Genomic DNA, 21,545 nt, shown 5'->3' with positions numbered 1-21,545 from the left:
CCCCCCCCCCCAATCCTGGATGTTACATTCGGGCATTTCCCTATTTGTGACAGAGTACAGGGAAGGGAGAGGCCAGAAAATGTGTTTAAAAGTGTTTCAGTGTATCTGAAGAAGTGTGCATGCACACGAAAGTTCATACCAAGAACAAACTTAGTTGGTCTCTAAGGTGCTACTGGAAAGAATTTTTTATTTTATTTTGTTTTGACTATGGCAGACCAACACAGCTACCCACCTGTAACTTTAAAAGTGTGGTTGAGAGAGAACTCTGCTTAATGTTTACTATGGTTAAGGTTGATGCCAAATTAAACCTTTTAAATGGTGGGAGTAATTCGTGTTGGAGTGGAGATGGGGGCACACAGTTCTGCAGCCCATTCCCTTAACTTGTCTTGTTCCTCAGTTCATGTAAGGACAACTGGTGATTAGAAATAGGAAAACGGAGCATTTGACCTTTTCTGATTAGAGAAACCTCTGTCTCTTGAAAATTGTTGTTCAGTAGTAACCAAGCTAGTGAGTCGGTAGCAAACATGTGGCACACAAGTTGTTGTTTTGTGTCCCTGTTTCCAGGCATTCTTAAAGTTGTGGATGTAAACTGTTTCTGTCCCTCTCATTCTAATTTCCGTAAACACCCGGAAAGTGGGATTTATATGGATGGGTAATGGACTTGCTTGGTCTATATTTCTTTCTTGCCTTGTCCCAGGACTTGGAGTGAGCTTGTTATCTCAGACATGCATACTTCCCTGTTTGTCGATTTAGGGCACGGTCCGGTTTTAATTCTTTCTGTCGAATCACTGCTGCGATGAATGGGATTTGGCCAATTCCAGCCATTACCATCATATGGTTTATGCATCTATTTCTGACTCTCTTGAATTGCACTTGCTTACACGGCGGCAGTTTCTTCCACAACATAATAGAATATTGTGTAGAATTCTAACGAAGGCCTTTTGTTCAGCACTTCCCTTATTACATCACAGTGCCTGTTCAGCCAGGACTGCTTTTTTCTTTCTTTCTCTGAACAATGGTGTTAACTCCAGTATAGGGAAAATGCATGGAAATAGGTCTGACAAACAGGCAGTATGAAACTACCCGTGCCCCTCGCCCTTTTACACTTTTGTTGCTTGCACAAAAGTGGACTTGCAGCCTCCCCCCCCCCCATTTTGTTTAGCAGGCTTTCTAGTTGCCTGCTGCAGTTTGGTTGCTGCTGTGTCTGACTTTGTTTCTGGAGCACTGTATGCTTCCAGGTGTGATTAAGTGTTTGCCACCCCCAGTTTATGGAAAGCAGGCTGGTACCACCATCAGTGTTTATTCAACACTAACAGTTTGCATGTTTTCCCTTCAAATGCATGTGTTGAAGGAGAGAGCGATGGAGGTGGGTTTGAGAGGGGCACTGCAGTCGGGCTCCGGAGTGGCTCCAGAGCACAGCGGGCAGGGCTGTCCGCAGGGATGGCTAGGCCGGGCACGACGCAGGGCTGCCAAGGCCCTTCCATCTCTGTGCAAGCTGACAGGTTAGGAGCCTCCCGCAAACAAGGCGCAAGGGGCCTTTGCAGGGGGTGGACACAACTCACTTTCAGAGGAACAAGTAGGCTGCTTATTCCCCTGATTAGATTTCACATATTTTATATTATTTGTAGATCACCTTGAGTCTCCTGAAAAGGGCATCTGGGAAAGAACAAAAAAATCTTAGAACTGTAGAGTTGGAAGGGACCCTGAGAATCATTTAGTCCAACTCCCTGCGATGCAGGAATATGCAGCTGTCCCAAACAGGGATCGAACTTGCAACCTTGGCATTATCAGCACCACACCAACTGAGCTATCCAAGCTCAGTAGTAATTACTCAGCTATCCATTACTGAGTAGTAATAATATTTGCTGTGTCTATGAAGGCTTAAATTCATGAGCTCCACCCCCTCAGAGTCACTGGATGGCTTTGGAAATAAGTTTAATGATATGTACTTGAAATCATAACATAGCCAGCATTAACTTCTCTTTGTATTTATTTACTGTTACTGATATCCTAGCTTTCAGGATGTAAATCCCTCCTAGGTGTCTTAGGTGAAACTGAAATACATTTTTAAAACTACAGTGAACAGTATCAACATACCAAAAAAATAAATAAAAATGAATTCAGGATTCTCCTCACCAAGCACTTGGTGAGGTAATGACAGTAGTGAGTAAGTGACAGTCCAGCTAGAGCAGGCTCTGAGGTGGCCCTCACCTCCCTGTCTCCCTCTCTCTCCTGGAATCCTTCTCAAAGGACAGTTGATGGTAGATGGTTCTGCTGAGGAGTGGCCTTTGGCAGAATTCCACCCATTTTCCAATTTATTGTTGCAGCATGAGGATGGACATTGGTTAAGTCACGATAACCAACATGGTGCCCTGCAGAATGTGGACCTGAACTCCCATCAGGCTCAGGCAGCATCGTCTGTGGCCAGAGATGATGAGTACTAGTCCCGTAGCATCTGGAGAGCACCATGTTGGCTGCCCCTGGGCCAAGCATGCACGACACTTTACACAATAACAAACGACAGGACCGAGGGATCTAGTACTCTAAATTTCACCAGTTATACATAGTTAGGCTTCATTTCAGGTGGGGTGGGGGGAATGATGGAAGAAATACTTGTCAAGTCATGGGCCCCACAGAAAAGGAAGGCTTTCATGGATTTGGAGAAAGAGGTTTTTCCTAAATAATCCTCACCCATCGTGTTTGAAAAATCCACTGATGTAAAATCTGTACAGTGACACTTGTTACTGGACAAGCTTCTGGGATCAGCACTGTGCCAGTTGCCTTTAAAGCTCACCGTACCAACAAAACTGCCGTGTACCTTCTCACATGGCTGCTTCGTCTGTAAGCAGAGTGGCTGGGGAAACCCAGCCAGGTGGGCAGGGTATAAATAATTTATTATTATTATTACTATTATTATTATTATTATTAGTTACCTTTCTCCTGTGTTTCTCTGCACTTCTGATCCCTATGTCTGCTTGTCCTCTTTCAACTTGTACTTCAAACTCTTTGGCATGAGATAATTCTAATTTTGCATGCAAGTGTCAGATACAACCCAATGCAGCCCTGGGTGGTCTTGGAATACAAACAAGTGTGGTTGGTTTTTGTTGTGCATAATTTCTGGCATCCTTTACTCTCGTGGACAGCATTTTTTTTTAACTGTAATGAGTTATTTTACACGATGCTGCTGTTCCTAGTTTGTTACATTCCCAAGAGTTTACTAATTGAGCCTTGAGGACCAAATCTTCAAGCAATCCCCATAAACACTGCTTGCTCAGTAAGAGCTAGCAAGGGGGAAATAAGTCAGTGGCTAAACCCAGGAAAGTTCACTGTATGGGGGCTGCCCTTTGCCAATGTTCCCTGCATCTCCCCAAAGGTGGTAACATCTCCACAACATGCAATATGGATGCTGATAATAGAAGGAAATTTTTCCAACCCCTGCAGTGCAGTGATAATCACAACCTCGGCATTGGCAGGGCACTGTACAGTGAGCAACATCTTGACACTCGCGGCTATGAGAGTGCATAGTTTGCCAGTTGTTTCTTCCACTTAAGAACAGACTTGGTGGGGAAATTTAACAGGAATTGCTTCAAGAAAGACTGTAGCGTTACTTGAAGCAAGTCTTGGTTCAGGTAAAGAGAAGAGGCCATAGCTCAGTGGTACAGCACATGCCTCACAAGCTGGTTCCATGTTCAGTCCTTGATTATCTCTATTTAGAGGGGTCGTGGTTAGCAGGCCTGAAAGACACCTCCGCTTGGCACCTTGGAGGGCTGCTGCCAGTAAGGACAGCCGTTGCTGGACTTAGATGGATCAGCGGCCTCACTCTGAATAAGGCAGCTCCATATGTTGATAGGCCCTTCTGAGACTGTTGTCAAGGGTAGTCTGTTGGATTCTTCTGCTTTGCACCTTCTGCCTTCTTCAGGTGATTTTCTGTCTTCCTCCCTTTCTTCTCCCCCTTCTCTCTTCTCTGCCCTCCCTGACAGAATGGTTTTGAGCCTATCTTAGTGTTTGAGATTGACAGTAATACCAACACCATTAAAAGGAGGCCGGGGACACTCAACCAGGTGAAGAGCATGCAGCGTGTGACTGTCTTGGCTGGATTTACGTTTCCTGCTTACCTGCTACTGAGGGCAGTGTTGATCCCTACTCTCGGCCTGTCCTGTCATGACCTGATTTAAAGCGGAGCTCGAGGGAGAGCTTTCATGTCCATCTAATGGAGCCAAGAACCACTCTTGCTTAATGGATGACTCTGCAGAGAGTTGGTGGTCCATGTGCACCATGTCTGGAGGAGTTAAGCTGGGGGAGGCCACGCAAAATACAATAAACTAAAAATGTAAGAGCAGCCTTGCTGGATCAGACTGAGAAGGTCCATCTAATCATAGAATCGCAAAGTTGGAAGGGACCACACGGTCATGTAGTCCAACCCCCTTCAATGCAGGAATTTTTCACCCAAGGTGGGGCTCGAACCCACGACCCTGAGATTAAAAGTCTCATGCTCTGCTGACTGAGCTTCCCCAACAGTTGGCAGCCAGTTTCTTCTGTGAGGCCCAAAGCAAGAGGACACAAAAGAAAGACCTCTGTTGTTGTTCTTCCTCAGCAGTTCAGAAATATGAAGGGTCCATTTAGCTATCACGGACCCTCCTCCATGAATGTGTTTAGTCCCATTTCAAGGCTGTCTAAATAGGGGGCCATCATCACATCTGGCGGCAGCAAATTCCATGTGATAACTCTCTATTGTGTGAGGACGCTCTTTTCTCCAGTCTGTCCCGAATCTGCTACCCATCACTGGGTGACTCTTGAGTTCAAGTATTATGAAAGAGGGGGGGGGGAGCTCTTTCCACTTTCTCCATAATTGCATGCAACCTTCCATCATATTTCCCCTTATTTGTCTTTCCCCCCATTAACTAAAAAAAACCCCACACATGTTTTAGCTTTTCCTCATAAGGAAGACGCTCCAGCCCCTGAGTCATTTTGGTTGCCCTAAGTCATTGCAAAGACCACAGAATTTTGGTTTCTGCATATTAAATCCCATCTGTACCACCAAGATCCACTCCTGGTGCAAATTTGTGGTTTGCCATATGAATGAGCCAGAATAGGATTGGCAAGTAAACGAGTGGTCAAAGAAAAGCAGTTTTATTCTGACATGACATGATGTCCAACCTGTCTGCAGTAGAAGCTGATAATGAGCCTGTAAAACTCTTCTGGTTTGCAGAATCTTGGGCAGCGGATGAAGGCTGTCCTTTCTGGCCACTAAAATAAACCGCATATGCACACCCATCACTGCCTGCCACTTTTCGTCTGATGTTTTTGGTGCTTTGCAGACTTCTTTTTGCAGAGGCCATTATGATTTTTCATTGTGAAAATGATCAGGTCCTGTGCTTGCTTAATTTCTCATTAGAATCATTTCTGACAAAAGTGAAAATAAATAAAAATGAACATACTCTATTATTATAGAAGCTCTGGTTATCTGTCAAGCTGGAGAGAGGGCAGAGACATGGGTGAAGGCAGCCTCTCTTCCGTTCACTCAAACAAGCAGGCCTGACCTAGAAGCCATTGGAGAGGTCAGGGATATCATTTGACTTCCTCTCGCCTGCTGTTGTTAAATTCTTATTGCTGCTCTTGCTGGTTTCTCCTCTTGGTGAGAGCCTGGGTGGTGGAGCACAAGCAGAATCCATGGCTGACATCCTTCAGGTACCAGAGTGAGGCCCTCAAATAGGCTTGTGGGCTGTTCTCTGTAACTTGCTTCTCCTTGGTGACACTTCACACGAGATGGTGATTGTGGGTCACTCTCTTCCACCCATGCAACTCTTCTAAAACCTGGTCCTGAGTTTGGAGCCCACTGTGCCTCCCTCCGATAGCAGAATGAAGAGGAATAGAGGAATATTGGTAGATGGGCCGGTACACTTGCTGCCCCACTCACCTCACAGAGTGTTTGTTGTGGGGGAGGAAGAGAAAGGAGAATGTTAGCTGCTTTGAGACTCCTTCGGGTAGTGATAAAGCGGGGTATCAAATCCAAACTCTTCTTCTTCTTCTTGTATAAAATGGAAGTACTGCTGTCTCCTTAACGTGAACTGAAAAGTCGCCCTTTTGTGCTTGCATTCCTTAATAAGTTCACTTCGCTCGATTAGTCTGATTATCTTGTACATACATGTTGGAAACTGTAATCAGTGATAATAAAGAGTCCTCACAGAAATTGCAAAATATGTCCAAGAACCAGAGATATTTATGCAGTTGAATATTCACTTCGTACTAATTTGCCTTTGATTGAAGATCTTTACATATAATCAGTTTTATCTCTCCCCACCCTCAAATTGGCTAGCTTAGTGGCAGCCTTCTTTTTTGTGGCTCTTGTCCCAAATACATTTAATCCTGGCTATACTATTCTCCATTATTATAGTCCCAGAAGTGTTATGCTCTTTTTCTAAGAGATCCTTTTTATGGCATGTAAATCTCCCCCCCAAACCGCCTGTTTCCCCACACCACCTTATGCTCCACCTTCCTACCCCTAGAATGATATCCTAGATGTGTATTGTGTTTGAATAAAGCTTATTTCTGCTGCGTTCTACTGCTTCATCTTTCTCCTTTATCCACAGAGTGATGACAGATCCACCATCTCGCCAAATTCACCCACAGCTCAAACAGGTAAACTTGGGGGAGAAAGCAAAGGGGGAAACAGATGCACCACTGAGATGCTGAAAAGGTCATTGGTGTGCAAGCTAAGCTGACAGGGGTCTTGGCCATAACCTGTGGACCAGTGTAGCACCACAACCAAGTGCTGTGCCAACACTGCAAGCCAGTTGTGGATGTTGCACTTAGACATCAAGGTGGACCAATACAGAATCCTTTCCACCAGGTAGTTTTATAGGTGTAATAATTGTCATACTTTTGAGTGTTCAGAAGACTTCACACGCATTGTAATGACCCTTGATTTGTAGGATTGGCCAGCACCGTTCTTCTCCTTTCCTAGATTGGGGGGTCGGTGGGTGCTGAGATAGCAGTGCCATCCCTACAGCCACCTAGTGAGTTCATGGCAGAAGCAAAACTTGACCCTGTACCTTCCTGATTCATAGCTCATTTGTTTTACTGCCATGCTACACTAGCTCTCTCTCAATTCTTTGACTCAGCAGAGAGATACAGCTCTAAGTAAAGTCTCTAAGGCAATAAAAAAGTTTGGCTCCAAATGAAGCTAGGTTCAGAAAACTCCATAATCAATTGTCATGGTTAAGTAATGGCACACGAGCTTTTCTCCCACTGATACATCTTGCCTGTGATGTTGGGCCAAACCAAAATATGACCACAACTGGAGATGAAGAGGCTATTATGCTGCAGCTGTGAAAATCAGTTGTACTGGGAGAAAAACCATTTTGTATGGGTTCATAAATGCAGGACTATTGTAGCCTGAGCGTCAGTCGCATTGGTAGGGCTGGGAGCTTCATCGCATTTGTTTTGTTTTTCTGGACTGAGGCTCCTTTGGACATTCCTCAGGTTGTGAAACGGTAATAAAATAGAGAAGACTTTTTTTCCAGAGGGTTCTGAGGAATGTTCATAGACATCTAGAACGGGCTGGTCTTCCCCTCACATCTTTATAACACTCAGCGATAAGTTTGTCAGTTTAAAAATGTGTCCTTCCAATTATTGATCTGCTGAGCTCACAGCATGTTTTTTGCATGTCCACATTCAGTTCACCTGTCTGCTCCATATCCTGGTCCAGCTGTTGCTGCTGCTCCTCCTTCCTACAGAAATCCTCCCCAGCGTCCTGAGAGCTTCCTTTTTCGAAATGTTGCCAGGGATGAAGTGAGCAAAGGTAGGCTACACAAATTGGACCTGTGAGGGTGTGGCTCGGTGGTCTCCGTTAGCCCCTTGGCCCATCTAGTCCAGCATCCTCTAAGATGCCCATGGAGTGTCTGAGCTAAAGAATACTGAGCTAAGTGGAGCATTGGCCTGACTTTGTACAAGGCAGTTCCGATGTAAGCCTGAGAGCAACAGGACTCCCCCATCCTGCTCTTTCCAGCAACTGGTATTTTATGACTGAATATAGTGGCTAATAATAATAATAATAATAATAATTTATTATTTATACCCCGCCCATCTGGCTGGGTTTCCCCAGCCACTCTGGGCAGCTTCCAACATTAAACATTAAAATGCAATAATCCATCAAACATTAAAAGCCTCCCTAAACAGGGCTGCCTTCAGATGTCTTCTAAACGTCAGGTAGTTGTTTATCTCTTTGACATCTGAAGGGAGGGTGTTCCACAGGGCGGGCCCTCTGCCTGGTTCCCTGTAGTTTTGCTTCTCGCAGTGAGGGAACCGACAGAAGGCCCTCGGCGCTGGATCTCAGTGTCCGGGCTGAATGATGGGGGTGGAGAATTAAACCAAGTCAGGTCATTGGTCCATCTAGCTCAGTATTGCCTACCCTGACTGGTAGCAGCTCTCCTGGGTTTCAGCCCAGAATCATTCCCTGCCTGCAGATTGAATTCAGGACCTTTTCCATTTAGAGCATGTGCTCTGCCACTGACCAGTGGCTCTTCCCCTACATTGGAGCCAAGTTGTGTTGCGCAGAGCAGTTGCTTTGTTAACTAGGCCGAAGGGTATGCTCTAACAAGCAGCAGATGAAGTGATTAACCTGTGACTGGGCTTTCCCTCTTCGGAATGCAAAGTGGAGGGGGCTGTGGGGCTTATGTGGCTGAAGGATGGCTCCCAGACGCTCCATATCGTCCTTTATTATATTCTTGTCTTTTCTAGCCACTGCATCACTGTCGCCTTCTGCATCGACACCTGCTAATAGCACTGAGGACCATAGTGAAAACCACAGTTCCAAGCTGCAGGAAGAAGAGGTTGAGCTGATAGAGCAACTGCGGAAAGTATGTAGCAAAGTTTTCTCCATTGCGTTGGAAAGATGGGCTTGCTAAATAAGTTCAAGGCGAATCAATTCCAGGGGTAGCCAGCCAAATGACCACCAGATATAATAATAATAAATAATAATATTTATTATTTGTACCCCGCCCATCTGGCTGGATTTCCCCAGCCACTCTGGGCGGCTTCCAACAGAAACCAAATACAAAAATATCAAACATTAAAAACTTCCCTAAAAAGGGCTGCCTTCAGGTTTTTTCTGAATGTCAGGTAGTTGTTTATTTCCCTGACCTGTGATGGGAGGGCGTTCCACAGGGCGGGCGCCACTACCGAGAAGGCCCTCTGCCTGGTTCCCTGTAGTTTTGCTTCTCGCAGTGAGGGAACCGACAGAAGGCCCTTGGCGCTGGATCTCAGTGTTGTTGGACTTTAACCCCCATGAGCTCTAGCCAGCATGGAATCCCTAAGGAATGCTAGAGATGTCCGTGGCATTCTGGAGTTTAAAAAATATTGCATGTCACAACTTGTTTATTTGGCAGATCTGCTACATTTCATTACTGCACTGTGGGCTGAATCCTGTGTTGTGGTGTTTGTACACAAGAGTGTTCTTGCAAATTAGTCTCATGACTAAAAAGTAATGTGAGAAGGGTTTATAAAAGTCTACTCATGCAGAACCACTCCCAGTTTCTCAGCACACTTCTTTCTGATTTGTTGCAAATCAGGTTCCCAGATAACTTACCGGTAGTTTAATTGTAGGGGGGAAACATTTGGGGGTACAGGATGTTGCCCTTGGCTGCATTCAGACAATTGCATCTTGGCTTTAATAAGCTGAGGTATAAATGAGCCATGGGGATGCTGTATGCAGCGGTTTTGCTTCTCCCTTTATGCAGAAAAGCCAGGGAGTCTTCAGTTAACTATGGTTGTCTGCAACATTAGAACTGGGGAACTGTGGTTTGTAACTTGGGAGGAAGCCAGGATATGAAACCAACTTCAAACTATGGCTTCTTATCCTGGCTTGTTCCAAAGCTGTTAACCACAGTTTCCCAGTTCTAATGTAACTGGAAACTATAGTCTGCTCGCTCATGCAGAGTAAGGAGCAAAGTGGCTGCTTGCAGAGCATGAGATTTACTAGTTATTTTGCTGAGATACAGTAATCCGAACACAGCCATATCCTCAGACAGCCAGTGTGGTGTAGTGGTTAAGAGTGGTAGACTCATAATCTGGGGAACCGGGTTCGCGTCTCCACTCCTCCACATGCAGCTGCTGGGTGACCTTGGGCTAGTCACACTTCTCTGAAGTCTCTCAGCCCCACTCACCTCACAGAGTGTTTGTTGTGGGGAGGAAGGGAAAGGAGAATGTTAGCCGCTTTGAGACTCCTTCGGGTAGTGAAAAGCGGGATATCAAATCCAAACTCTTCTCATCTAATGATGTCTGTAGGTTGTACTTTACAGATTTCTTGTGACCTATTTCAAGTTTGTCTCTGGGTAGCATATATTGTGGCAGTGGCAATGAACTTGAAAGTTTCTCTCCTCTTTCCCCTTTTCCAGAAAATTGAATCACGGTTGAAAGTGTCTTTGCCCAGCGACCTTGGAGCAGCACTGACTGATGGCGTGGTGCTCTGCCATTTAGCCAATCATGTGCGGCCTCGTTCTGTTCCTAGTATTCACGTCCCATCGCCAGCTGTTGTAAGTATCCCATTAGCAGCGCTATGGCTGCTTGATAGAATCCGTACCTGTTTTCCAAATTTGATTCTGTCTTCTGGCTTGAAAGGCCCTCAGGCAATAAAACAGCGGGCGACTGCTAAAGATAAGCAAGACCGGCAGTAGTATAAAATGAGAAAAGCAGAACAACAGATTTGTTTTGTTTTTTGTATTTGTATTTGTTTTGTTTTGTTTTGTAATTGTTTTGTTTTGTAATTGTTTTGTTTTTTGTATTATTGATTTGTTTTGTTTTTTATTAACTTTGTATACCACCCTTCATCTGAAGATCCCCGGGGTGGTCCACAACAGAAAAATAGCAAAATTAGAATACAAAAATAAAACAAAGGCAAATCAATAACCCCCTCCCACAAATACATAGGAGCCAAAAGGAAATTAGCTGAACAAAATTCCCAGCATATTCTGGAGAGAGGTTGTCTGCTGCAGGGAAGACCTTGCACCTTAACAGAGCCTGACTTCTGATAAGGAAACAAGCCCCATCCCAGCCTCAAAGATCTCAGTCTACAGAGATAACTCTCTAATTTCTTCAAATTTCTCTTTAATGTTCTTACAAACAACCGTTGATCTCTGTGTCAATAATATTCAAAAAGACCTGCAAACACCTATGACTGCTGTGGCAATCACTGCAGTTTTGCATTGTAAGACCCCCCCGAATCTTGTGTCAGCTGCTTTTGGCATGCAAATATTCCATGCAAATCCAGACCTTAACTAATATTTCTGGCTGTATAGGCAGCTGCTTTAACTTGCAATTTCTGGCTGACCAGGATAGTGGGGTGAGAGTAAGAGAGGAGTTTGGACCTCAGGGAGCAAGAGGTGCACACCTAGAGACAGCAGTAGCAGCTGTAATAATAATAATAATAATAATAATAATAATAATAATAATAATAATAATAATAATAATAATAATAATAATAATATTTATACCCTGCCCATCTGGCTGGGTTTCCCCAGCCACTCTGGGCGGCTTCCAACAAAATATTAAAAATACAATAAAACATCAAACATTAAAAACTTCCCTAAACTGGGCTGCCTTCAGATGTCTTCTAAAAGTAAGATAGTTGCTTATTTCCTTGACATCTGATGGGAGGGCATTCCACAGGGCGGGTGCCACCACCGAGAAGGCCCTCTGCCTGGTTAAGGGACAGCTGGCAGAGAAGTATGTGTGGGAAGAGCCGTGCTGTCATTTGTACTATTTTTCTTCCTAACTGAAATTTCTAGGGTCCCACCCACACTATTGACTCCTAGCACAAAAATATCTTTAAGCATTCTGGTTTATCTGTAAGGCATTGCTGAGTTAAGAATGACACGGTCCTCCTTTCTTCTGCAGCCTAAATTAACCATGGCCAAGTGTAGACGGAACGTGGAAAATTTCCTGGAAGCTTGCCGAAAGATTGGTGTGCCTCAGGTAAAAGAGAAAACCTTCTGTCTTTATTTTGCACTGCATGGACTCATTTGATATTATTGAGAGCCCAACATTTCATAGCACCAGTTCCTGCACGGGGTTGGGGGGCCACACTGGAACTAAATGCCTAGAGATGTAGCCTACCATATCGCAGCCGATCAAGCCACTCCAGTAATAAGCACCCCTTGTCCTTCAATAATGCCGATAGGAAGACTCGCATTCAGAATAGGCTCAGCGGAAAGTGTGTTAATGAAAATGTAGCAAAACAGGAAGTGAAATCATACTCCTCTTTACTCCAGTTCATCTAAGTGCCTTATCAGGGCTTGCCCAGTCTTGCTCAGTGCATTGAGTAAGATGTGAGGTGTTGCGCTAGAAATCAGGTTTAGTTCTGCTGTTGGCTTCTGTTTATGAAGAAGGAAGGCAGAGGCAAATAGAACATTGGGTACAATAAATATAATTGTATCTTACAAGTCTGAGAAATCTTGTCACCAATCTCATTAGTGTACCTATTTTATACCTTCTGGTACTTGTTCTTGGAGACTGTACTCAGGATGAAAATTCAGCTGTATGAAAGATTTGAACCATTGGCTATTCAAATGGGGCTCTGTGTTCTGAATCATTCCCATGCCCTGATATATACTTGCCCAAGGAGTTGGATGTAGGTATGCCCAGGAGTGGTCCAGAATATCATACTTGATGCTACTACAGGCAGAATTTGTCTGCACTGTGTAGTTGGGGGGGGGGGGTTGGTCTGGAGAGAAACTTTGGGGACACTCCAACGAAAACCATAGTCCCAAGATTGCCCTACTATGGTGTATGGTATTTGAGAAGAAGTGGAAGGACTAGCTGACTGTATTTCACTTATTTAAAGTGATATGTTTGCAGCTAGATCCTGTGACAGTTGACCTGGTCTCTGATGGTAGGTATCCAATAATAAATTTCTATATTCAGCAGTTGACATCCTAATTTGGACGCTGCGATAACAGTTTTTGGACTTGACACTTCATCTTCCCAATTGCTGCAGGTGCTGGCTTTAGGCAGAGGCTCTTCCAAGGCAGCACTGCAGACGTTCAGCACACCCTAGTCCAGTTGTCAGCTCCTTTTGCTTCTGGATTCTGCTCACCATCCTTCAGAGAGCAGCCCAGGGGTGCAAAAAACGAGGCTTGACTTTGTGTGCTGCAGATTTTTAGCACAGATACTTTTCAGTCGTTTGGTTTCATTCTATTGCATGTGAAACGTTAAGTCTTCAAGTACTGTAATACTGTTTCTGGTGGCAATGGTCCCCTCTCCACCTCATGATGATAGCTGAGTCATAATTGCTACAAGCAGCTGCTTTGCCAAGAGATCCCTAGATCTTTACCGTGAAGAGCAAGCAGTATTGACTGTATCTGGTTATTACTTGTCTGTGTTTTGAATAACCAGCATTTGGCAGGTGTATAATTGAGATGCCAAAGTCTCACACTCCATAAGTGGCATACAAAATCCACCACCAGCCAAGGACTTAAAGCCTACTGCACAAACCTCCCACCGAAATCCCCTCTCGACTCCCCCCACCCCACATGTTACCTGCTATCCCCTTTACCTGCTGTCTTCAGAGAGGCCCAGATGCATACCACTAGCCCCAGCCTTCCTTGTCCCCTGCGTGGCTTGCTTGCACTCTTTCTCCTCCTTCCTGTTGTTGCCCCTCTTGCATCCACCATGTGACACTAGCCATCACCTGACTATTCCCTGTGGGCAGGACAAGGAAGAGTGGAAGCAGGAGCTGTGCTTGAACTAGCCAGGATCTGCAAGCAACTCTCGGGTTGCAGTTTGCCAGGCCCGTGTGTTTTGAGTTTGGAACATAGCAGGAATAAATGAGTTGTCTTCTGCTGCCGCCTTCTGTGCATCTTTTCCGTATCCCGTTTTGCCAGCTGAAATGCCTTCATTCTCATCTTCATCGTAATAGCTCTTGGAGTTAGCTGCCTCTGGGAGTTAACAAAAGGCCAAGTGAAAGAGCTCAGCAGCTCACCCAACAGCACTCTCTGCAATCTGACAATTCAAGATGAGTCGTGGTGGTGGCTGAGCTGATGAGGCTAGAAGCCATTTTCTTTGCTTGCCTTTTCATTCAAGTTCTTGGGGGAATCTGCTTCTGTTTGGCTTTGGTGCAGACCGGACAGAAGCAGAAGGTTGTGTAGACCAGGTTGAAGCCGAAAGTGTCAAGTAAGTTCAAGTCAAGGATGTTGCTAGGGCTCAATGGGTGACCTGAAGGAATTGTTGGTGCTAGCCATCACAAGGAAGAGCAAGAGTCATGCTTGATGGACCCAAGACCATTGAGTAGGAGCGAGGACAGGGGTTGGGGGGATTGGTGGGAGACACCCAGGAGCTAGAGACCAGCCATTGCTCTGATGTCTGTGAGTTTGTGGGTTGACACCAGTATCTAGTACTTTGCCCCACTCAGCATAACAAAGGATGCTTAAGGTGAAGTCTGGCTGTTTTGAGAATATAACACCCAACAGTTTTGAGGAAGCTTAATTAAGTATGGTTCTTATAGCCAGGAATACACATAGGGTGGGATTCAGCACTGCACCCTTCCAATCTTTCCATCAGCACAAGCATTCCACCTTGCTAAGGAGAACAATATTGCATCGCTTCCCCCTCTCTCCACATGCTGTTCTGGGGGTTTTCCTGACCACCCAGAGCCAATTTCAGGGCAGAAATGCCTTGTTGCACAAGTGGAAGTGCTGGTGCACAGTTTCCTGTGACAGGACTCAGGAGGTGAATGCCACCCACAATCTGTGCAATTCTGACATAACTCAGATCCTGCACCTAGAGAAATGGGGATCGTTTATCCTTTTAAAATAAAAACTGCTGCTGCTTATAGTTTATGGGGACCCTGAAGCACATGTAGAGCAGAGCTCTACGGAAACATACTCTTCATATCAAGCAGTGATGGCAATAAGAGATGCTGCCTGCACCAAGTATCTCTCTCTCTCTCTCCACACACACACACACACACATTGTTGGACTTGGGTTTGTGTTGTAGCAGTAATAAAGAGAAACGTGTTTGCATGGTCCTATGTAGAAAGACTTACCTTTCGAGAGGGCAGATGAGATTCCTTTTTAAAGCTGTTCTCTAAAGGTAGCATCTTGCATAGAGCCACATTCCCCTTTTGCCGTGCCAGCATGCCCATGTTTAGCTAAGTGGTTTAAGTGGGCACAGTGCGACAGAAACACATTTGGGGGTTGATGTGCCTGGCACCCTCACAAGCATCCACCACCTCTGCCGGGAGAAAAGTGAAAAGTCCAAAAATTGCAAACTTTTTTAAAAAAAAAATGAAAATGAAACGTATTGCGTGATGGTACACTGGTTTACCTATGCAGGATACTACACTCAGAGACCAACTTTGCATTCCCAACCAAAAATGGATGCACTTTTGGGGGGGGTGTTTTCCATGCACCACGCTCCCATTTTAAATAACACCCCTTCCTGAAAAATGAAGGCCTGCTTGTGCCAGTATATTTTATGGCTGTTTTCTTCCAATTGAACAGCAATGTAAGAATAGAGGTAAGAACACTGAAGGACCCTTTGTGAAAAATGGATGACCCTGGGCTTTCTTGTCTACTTCATGGATTCTTGCATGACTAATGACTGACGCTAATTTTTTTCTGTCTGTTTTCCCTTCCTGCTCACACTTTGGACAGGACAAACTCTGTTCCCCTTCTGACATTCTCCAGCTAAACTTCAGCATTAAAAGGACAGTAGAATCTCTTCTTTCTCTGGGGGCAGATTCAGAAGAAGCGAATCTTGTCTCCCTTTCCACCCAGCTGTGTGGCTTTGCGGCATTTTACTGTGCTCTGATGCTAATGCTCTGTGTGTTCTATCGCTGGGTCTGTTTCCTCTAGCTAAAGCTCAAGGGTGCAATGGACTTAACTCCAGCTCTTCCAAGTGGTTGGTAAACGGTCTGTGTTTCGGTCGAGAATTTTGTATGTGTACGTTGTTCCTGATCCACCAGCAATCTGCTCTGTGTGATGTGAAAAACTTTCTTGCTGATAATGACCTAGTCAGGCAGAATTTGCTGTTAGATAAGTGAAAGCTCCCTTATATTGTGTGGCCGGAATACTTTATGCAAAACAGAAGGGGGGGTTACACTCTGTAGAAATCTATTTTAATTGCACAACGGTGGATATTTTTGTAGAACAGGAAGTTCACCCACTTCCTTTGGGAGGGAGGGAGGGAGGGCTGGTAGAGACAGTGATGGACATTTGATTCTTGGAACTCATGGAACACTTGAAAAACCGGGATACAGTGTTGAAGGGAGACACTCCCTCACCATAAGATTTTTCCATCTAGACCTCCTTTGGTTTCTTAAGGATTAAACAAACAATGAAATGCATCTTCACCTTTTTCTCCAAGTGCTAGGAATATCACCATCGTGGCGATTGTTCAGGATTCCTCAGAAACCTCAAGCCTAAGCATCAGGGGCCTTATTTTCAAGCAGTGCTGTTGGGCAATATTCCTTCCTGTCTCCGGGGCACCGCTGGATTTGCAGAGCAGGCTGTGTTGCACAGTAGAATGTGGAGATTGCAGGTTTTTACAGCCAATGCAGGTTTTATTACAAGTGGCGTTATCCACCCAAATAGCAGTTTGCACTGACGGTCTACAATGCAGGAGGGGCTCATGAAAAATGGCTTCTCATCTTCTTAGACCAGAAAATCCACAGCATGCCATTTTTTTCCTAGTGATCTCTATTTTGTTTAGAATACTTACACAAGTTCTCCTTTGCTGTTACATTGCTCCGTCTGAGCAGACCGCTAGTGTGAGCAAATACCTGTACCAGCAAGTCTGCTACCTTAATCCTGTCTTCAGCAGCTGTTAGCCTTGTCTTCAGCTACTGGTGATGTGTAGCGCTGGAGAAATGCAACCTTTTGCCTTGCGTTTCCTCACCTCCTTCTGGACTCACGTTCATATTTGCACACATGTGTGCCAATGTCACAAATGTATTCACTTGTTTATTTCACCGTTAGGATTTCTCAATTGATCTCTGCTGTCACAAAGAATTTTAGGCCACGTCTCTAGAGCGGAGGCGCGCACTTCCTTAAGAGTGAGAGGCATTCGTCTTTCTAGCAAATGCACATGAGCAAGTTGTTGAAATCCTCAGCTTTAATACCAGTCCTGTAGCTTTCCAATAAATAGTGACAGCACTTTTAAGGAGCAGCGCCTTATCGAAAATACCGTTCACACTGTCATTTATTAACTAGGTGCTTTCATGTTTATAGAAATACTCAGGATAATGTGTAACGGTGTTCAGCAAGCTGGACAGTTCCCATTTGGGTCTGATGGCATTTGTCCTTGTTGTGGATTGGTGAAGCTGGGGTCCAAATATTTCTGCTGGTGCTCAGCCTTGAAAGGGTCTAGTGGGGAAATAAAACCAGGGATGGAGAAAGTAAGTTAACCCACTGAAACTCTAGCCACTGGAAGCCCTGCTCAGTCTGCCGTCTGGCTTCTAAGATTTCGCCAGACAGTTGCCTGCCCCCACCGCCTAATTTAACAGCTCCCTCTCCCCTTGGATGGAGCAGCGAGGCTTCGTTCCACCAGCCTTACAGAATGGCTCCTTGACTCCGCTTGTTTTGTGTAGCTCAGGTACCAGCCAGGTTGATGCTTCCGCCCTTCTTGCCTCTCCATCCCTTCGGCTCCTGCCTTTCTCAGGGAGACCTTTGCTCTTAAAGCAGATCTCAAAGCACAAGCGTTTGCCCTTCTGCCTTGGGGAGGTGTACCATTGGAATTGCCTCAGCCTGGCAGTCTTCAGTTCACACGTTTTAGGATTTGTCCAGCTCTGGTTTGGCTGGGAGCCAAAAGCTCCACAAAGCAAGAACAAATTCAGTTATGTTTCTAAGAATGTGCACATTGTAAGTACTGCTGTAACCAAATACAAAGTAGGGGGACATCTTATGCCTAGAACGAGTGTCAGAGCAGCAAGTTGCTCCCCATACGTGAAAATAAGAATATGAAAGTTGAACACATGAACAGACGCATCATGCTCTGACCTTGTTGCATGCGTTTGAATCGTTTTTGAATTGGCCTCTTCTGTCAATTAATGACTGGCCAGAGTGCTTTATGACTGTTCATTCCTAAATGGGAAGGCTCCTAGCAAGCAGAACTCCCGCCTTTGTGAATTCTAGAAGACAGTGTTCCCAACAGACCTTTCTCCACTTAGAATGAATGAGTATTATTTTTGCGCTCACCCTCCTTGTCTCAAAATGTTTGATCCATTATTGCAGGTGTATTAGCTGGCCTCTGCCTCACTTTAGGCTAACCCAAGTTAGGTCTGGTGTTTTTTTACCTTTTTCTGATCCCCCTTAGACCATGTTTATGGTGGCATTTTGCTGGATTCAGGTAGCGTTGGGGCTGAGTGCCTGGTTTGTCTGCTCTGCTTGCCAGAAATCCCAAGCTTTCTGCATCTCCTTGTGTACGTGGAGGAGCCACCATAGTCACACCAGGTGTGCTGACAGACCACTAAAATTGCAGATACCAAAGCAGGAATCCGTGTGGGATTCAGTGTCGTTCTGTTACAAATGTTCCACCTGTGCAAGCCTAGCGGCTTGTCAGATGGAACTACACCTCCTCCCCTCCTCCACAATGTTCTGGGGTTCTCCTGACCCCCCCTTAAGCCAATTTTAGGGGACGGGTGGGAGGAGTGAGCTTCGGCTGACAGGGTTCATTAGGTGACCTCTCTTCTGCGATGAAAAGAATTAAAATTCTGCACCCAGAATTCTGCAACTTATATAAAATTGTGTGCATTGAAGAGGCTTGCATAATTTATTCTGGTTTTGCCAGCCATGGGGAAAGATTTGTACATGGCACTGATGCCTTGCTGACTGAAATCTTACTCAGCCACCCTCAGAGATTTCCAGCAGTCGTTTCCCAAAATGTATATAGAGTTGCAACATGTGCAGTGATTGCTTGCATCCAGTTTTTGCAAACCTCCTGATCGCTGAGATAATCCCCGCTATTCCAAAGGGGTTGTCAGGATTTTCATGGGTGCGCCAGCCCATGCAGAATAGTTTTGCATTTAAGCCACCTTGCGGCCTTTGCCAACCTGGTGCCCTCCAGGTGTTTTGGATTACAACTCGCATCAGTCTAGACCATCATATCTTCTTCTTTTTTAAGAGGGATGGTGGTGCTCCCATACCTTTTAAAATGGTGCCCTTGACCGTCGATTAGCCAGGATGCCGGTGTTTCAGCTTTAGCCGGCTGATTCACAGCATTTCCCCACAATGAGCTCTTACGTTTTGTGCAATAATCACAGAGCTAGAGGCTCTAAATGTCACGAGCGCTTGGGCAAATTCTGCTCTCAGCCGCCTCCTATGTGGCACATCCATCAAGCCTCTTCCACTGCCGCCTTTAAGAGTTTCCTGGGTGCCCACTTCCCCCCACAATGCCTTCCTTTTGCCCCTTCCTAGACTGGGCAGCGTCTGCTTAGAAACTGTCTGGCTGTGGAATATGATACTCAAGCGTAGTTTGAATTTTACACCTGACAGTTATAAAGCAGGTTGTGTCCTTCAGAAGCTGATACCTCAGTAAATGTTAGTCTCTAAGGTGCTCATGCACTTTCTGCTGCTACAGACTAATGCCCCTGCTCTTCTGGAGTGAGTGTGTGTGTGTGTGTGTATTTGACCGCAGGCCTGCAATGTGTTCTCAGAGGAGTCCCACAGCTTGCCTCTTGACCTGTCTGAAATAGCAGTTTCCCAGCCAAGCAAGGATCAGGGGGTACAGGAGTCGACCCTGAATTAGTCAAGCAAACAGAGCACCTCAGTTACGTGGATAAAATGCGTGTTGGGTCACTGTAGTTCGTATGTTTTTTAAAAGCTGTTTCTACTGGGGGTAGTTTTAGGAGTATTTTAAAAGAAATGAGTGCCTGTGAAAATAAATGGGCTGCTCGATCAAACTGGCTTTCTTAGTTGTGAATTGATTGAAGGGAGAGGGGAGATGTCGCCATGCTGGAAATGCATAAAGAAAAGCATTCCAAACTCTTGTATTGACTCCCCTCCAGTCTCTCTGCTTGTTTAGCCATCACCTTTAAACAGGTATTAACTAGTGTGTGAGAAAAGGGTTATTTTTTCCAAAATCCCACCATCTCTCTTCATTCACATGTTATGCAAACAAAAAGTGCTTCTCTGGCTTGTACTCTTTGTACCAGGTTTTGCATATAAAGTGTATGTCTAATGCCATCCAACTTCAGAAAAAAAGTACTTCCTCTTCATGTTCACCTTTATAATTCTCCTTTTATATATGTGTGTGTCTTGTTTGCGGGGGACGGGTTGATTGTGGGTTGCTTTCTTTTTTAACATGTTGATTAAATAAAGTTCCTGTCCTGGAGTCTGGCTGGCTTGTTGTTCACTATGTCACACATGCAGCTGTTTGTCCGATCCAGCGGTGGGCAGCTTGGAGATGTGTTTCCTTAGGAATGCATCCTGAAAAGAAGGGCCTTGGCTGGCATGCATGTCACATGCCACATTTGCACGCCACTTCCACGTTCATAAAGTACCAAACTACATATTGCATTTCTGCCGGGATGGCCCAGTGATCGCCTTCAGCTTTAAAAAAGAACCAGCCGTTTGATTGCCGGGTTTGGGGTGGGGTGGGGTGGACAGATAGTGTCATACTGGCTTAGAAACTGTGTGCATTAGAAACCACAGTGATTGCATTTTTCATCCTTTAGTGCTCGGGACCGTTGCGTTTCTCAGGTGTAACCTCGAAGGTCCCAAAATGAATGTTAAGATTCTAATAAAATCCCACAGTTCTCCCCCCAAAAGGCATGCTGAGAGCCAGCTTCTCAATTGCTGCCACAGCTGAGAGGCTTGAACATAGGAAGCCTCCTGGGTCCTAATTCAGAGTATTGGTCCATGTTAAGCCGGCTGTGTCTAGGCTGAGCAGCAGAGAAGATAATAATAATAATAATAATAATAATAATAATAATAATAATAATAATAATAATAATAATAATAGATTTGTTATTTGTACCCCGCCCATCTGCCTGGGTCTCCCCAGCCACTCTGGGCGGCTTCCAACAAATATTAAAATACATTAAAATATCACAGATTAAAAACTTCCCTAAACAGGGCTGCCTTTAGAAGTAGAAATGCAATGGGCTGGACGTGGGAGTTTTTCTGCATGCTGAGCATGTGCTCCACTGCTGACCTTCACCACCCTCTCATTTTACAACATTCCATTTTTGGCACACGCACACACACACACACACGTTTGCTTTAATTTGGTTTCCTCTCTCTCTTTTTTTCTTTTTGCGTTGTTTTAGTTTTCATCCCTTTTTTTTCCTTTATGTCTTTTTTGTGTTTTCCCATGTAGGAGCGATTATGTTTGCCTCTGCACATATTAGAAGAGAGAGGGTTGACGCGAGTGGCAGAGACTGTACAGGCACTTCTGGAGCGGGCCCCCCCAAAACAGCACCACCAGCAGCAACAGCAGCAGCAGCAGCAGAATCAGTTGGCTGCTGTGTAGTGACCCCCCCGAGACCTTGTTGCTTTTTCCTTGGCCAAGCCGAAGAATGCCCGGACTTGACTGCTGGGCCAGCGTGTCCAGA

The 21,545-nt window shown here is 45.1% G+C and overlaps 1 protein-coding gene across 1 annotated transcript in view; it reads left to right on the top strand.

Annotated features, from left to right (window-relative positions):
* LRCH3 (leucine rich repeats and calponin homology domain containing 3) overlaps positions 1-21,545 on the top strand; it is an 81,500-nt gene extending 59,955 nt beyond the window's left edge. Inside the window, exons 16-22 of the mRNA XM_033148201.1 lie at positions 3,981-4,061; positions 6,591-6,639; positions 7,679-7,801; positions 8,740-8,858; positions 10,395-10,532; positions 11,893-11,970; positions 21,311-21,545. Coding sequence (XP_033004092.1) covers positions 3,981-4,061; positions 6,591-6,639; positions 7,679-7,801; positions 8,740-8,858; positions 10,395-10,532; positions 11,893-11,970; positions 21,311-21,463 — 741 coding nt within the window. The 3' untranslated portion in view covers positions 21,464-21,545. The remainder of the gene's footprint in view (positions 1-3,980; positions 4,062-6,590; positions 6,640-7,678; positions 7,802-8,739; positions 8,859-10,394; positions 10,533-11,892; positions 11,971-21,310) is intronic.

This window comes from Lacerta agilis, chromosome 5 (assembly GCF_009819535.1).
Source record: "Lacerta agilis isolate rLacAgi1 chromosome 5, rLacAgi1.pri, whole genome shotgun sequence".
Taxonomy (NCBI): Eukaryota; Metazoa; Chordata; class Lepidosauria; order Squamata; family Lacertidae; genus Lacerta; species Lacerta agilis.
Note: the sequence above shows the minus strand (reverse complement) of the source record. Positions and strands in the feature narration are given on the sequence as shown.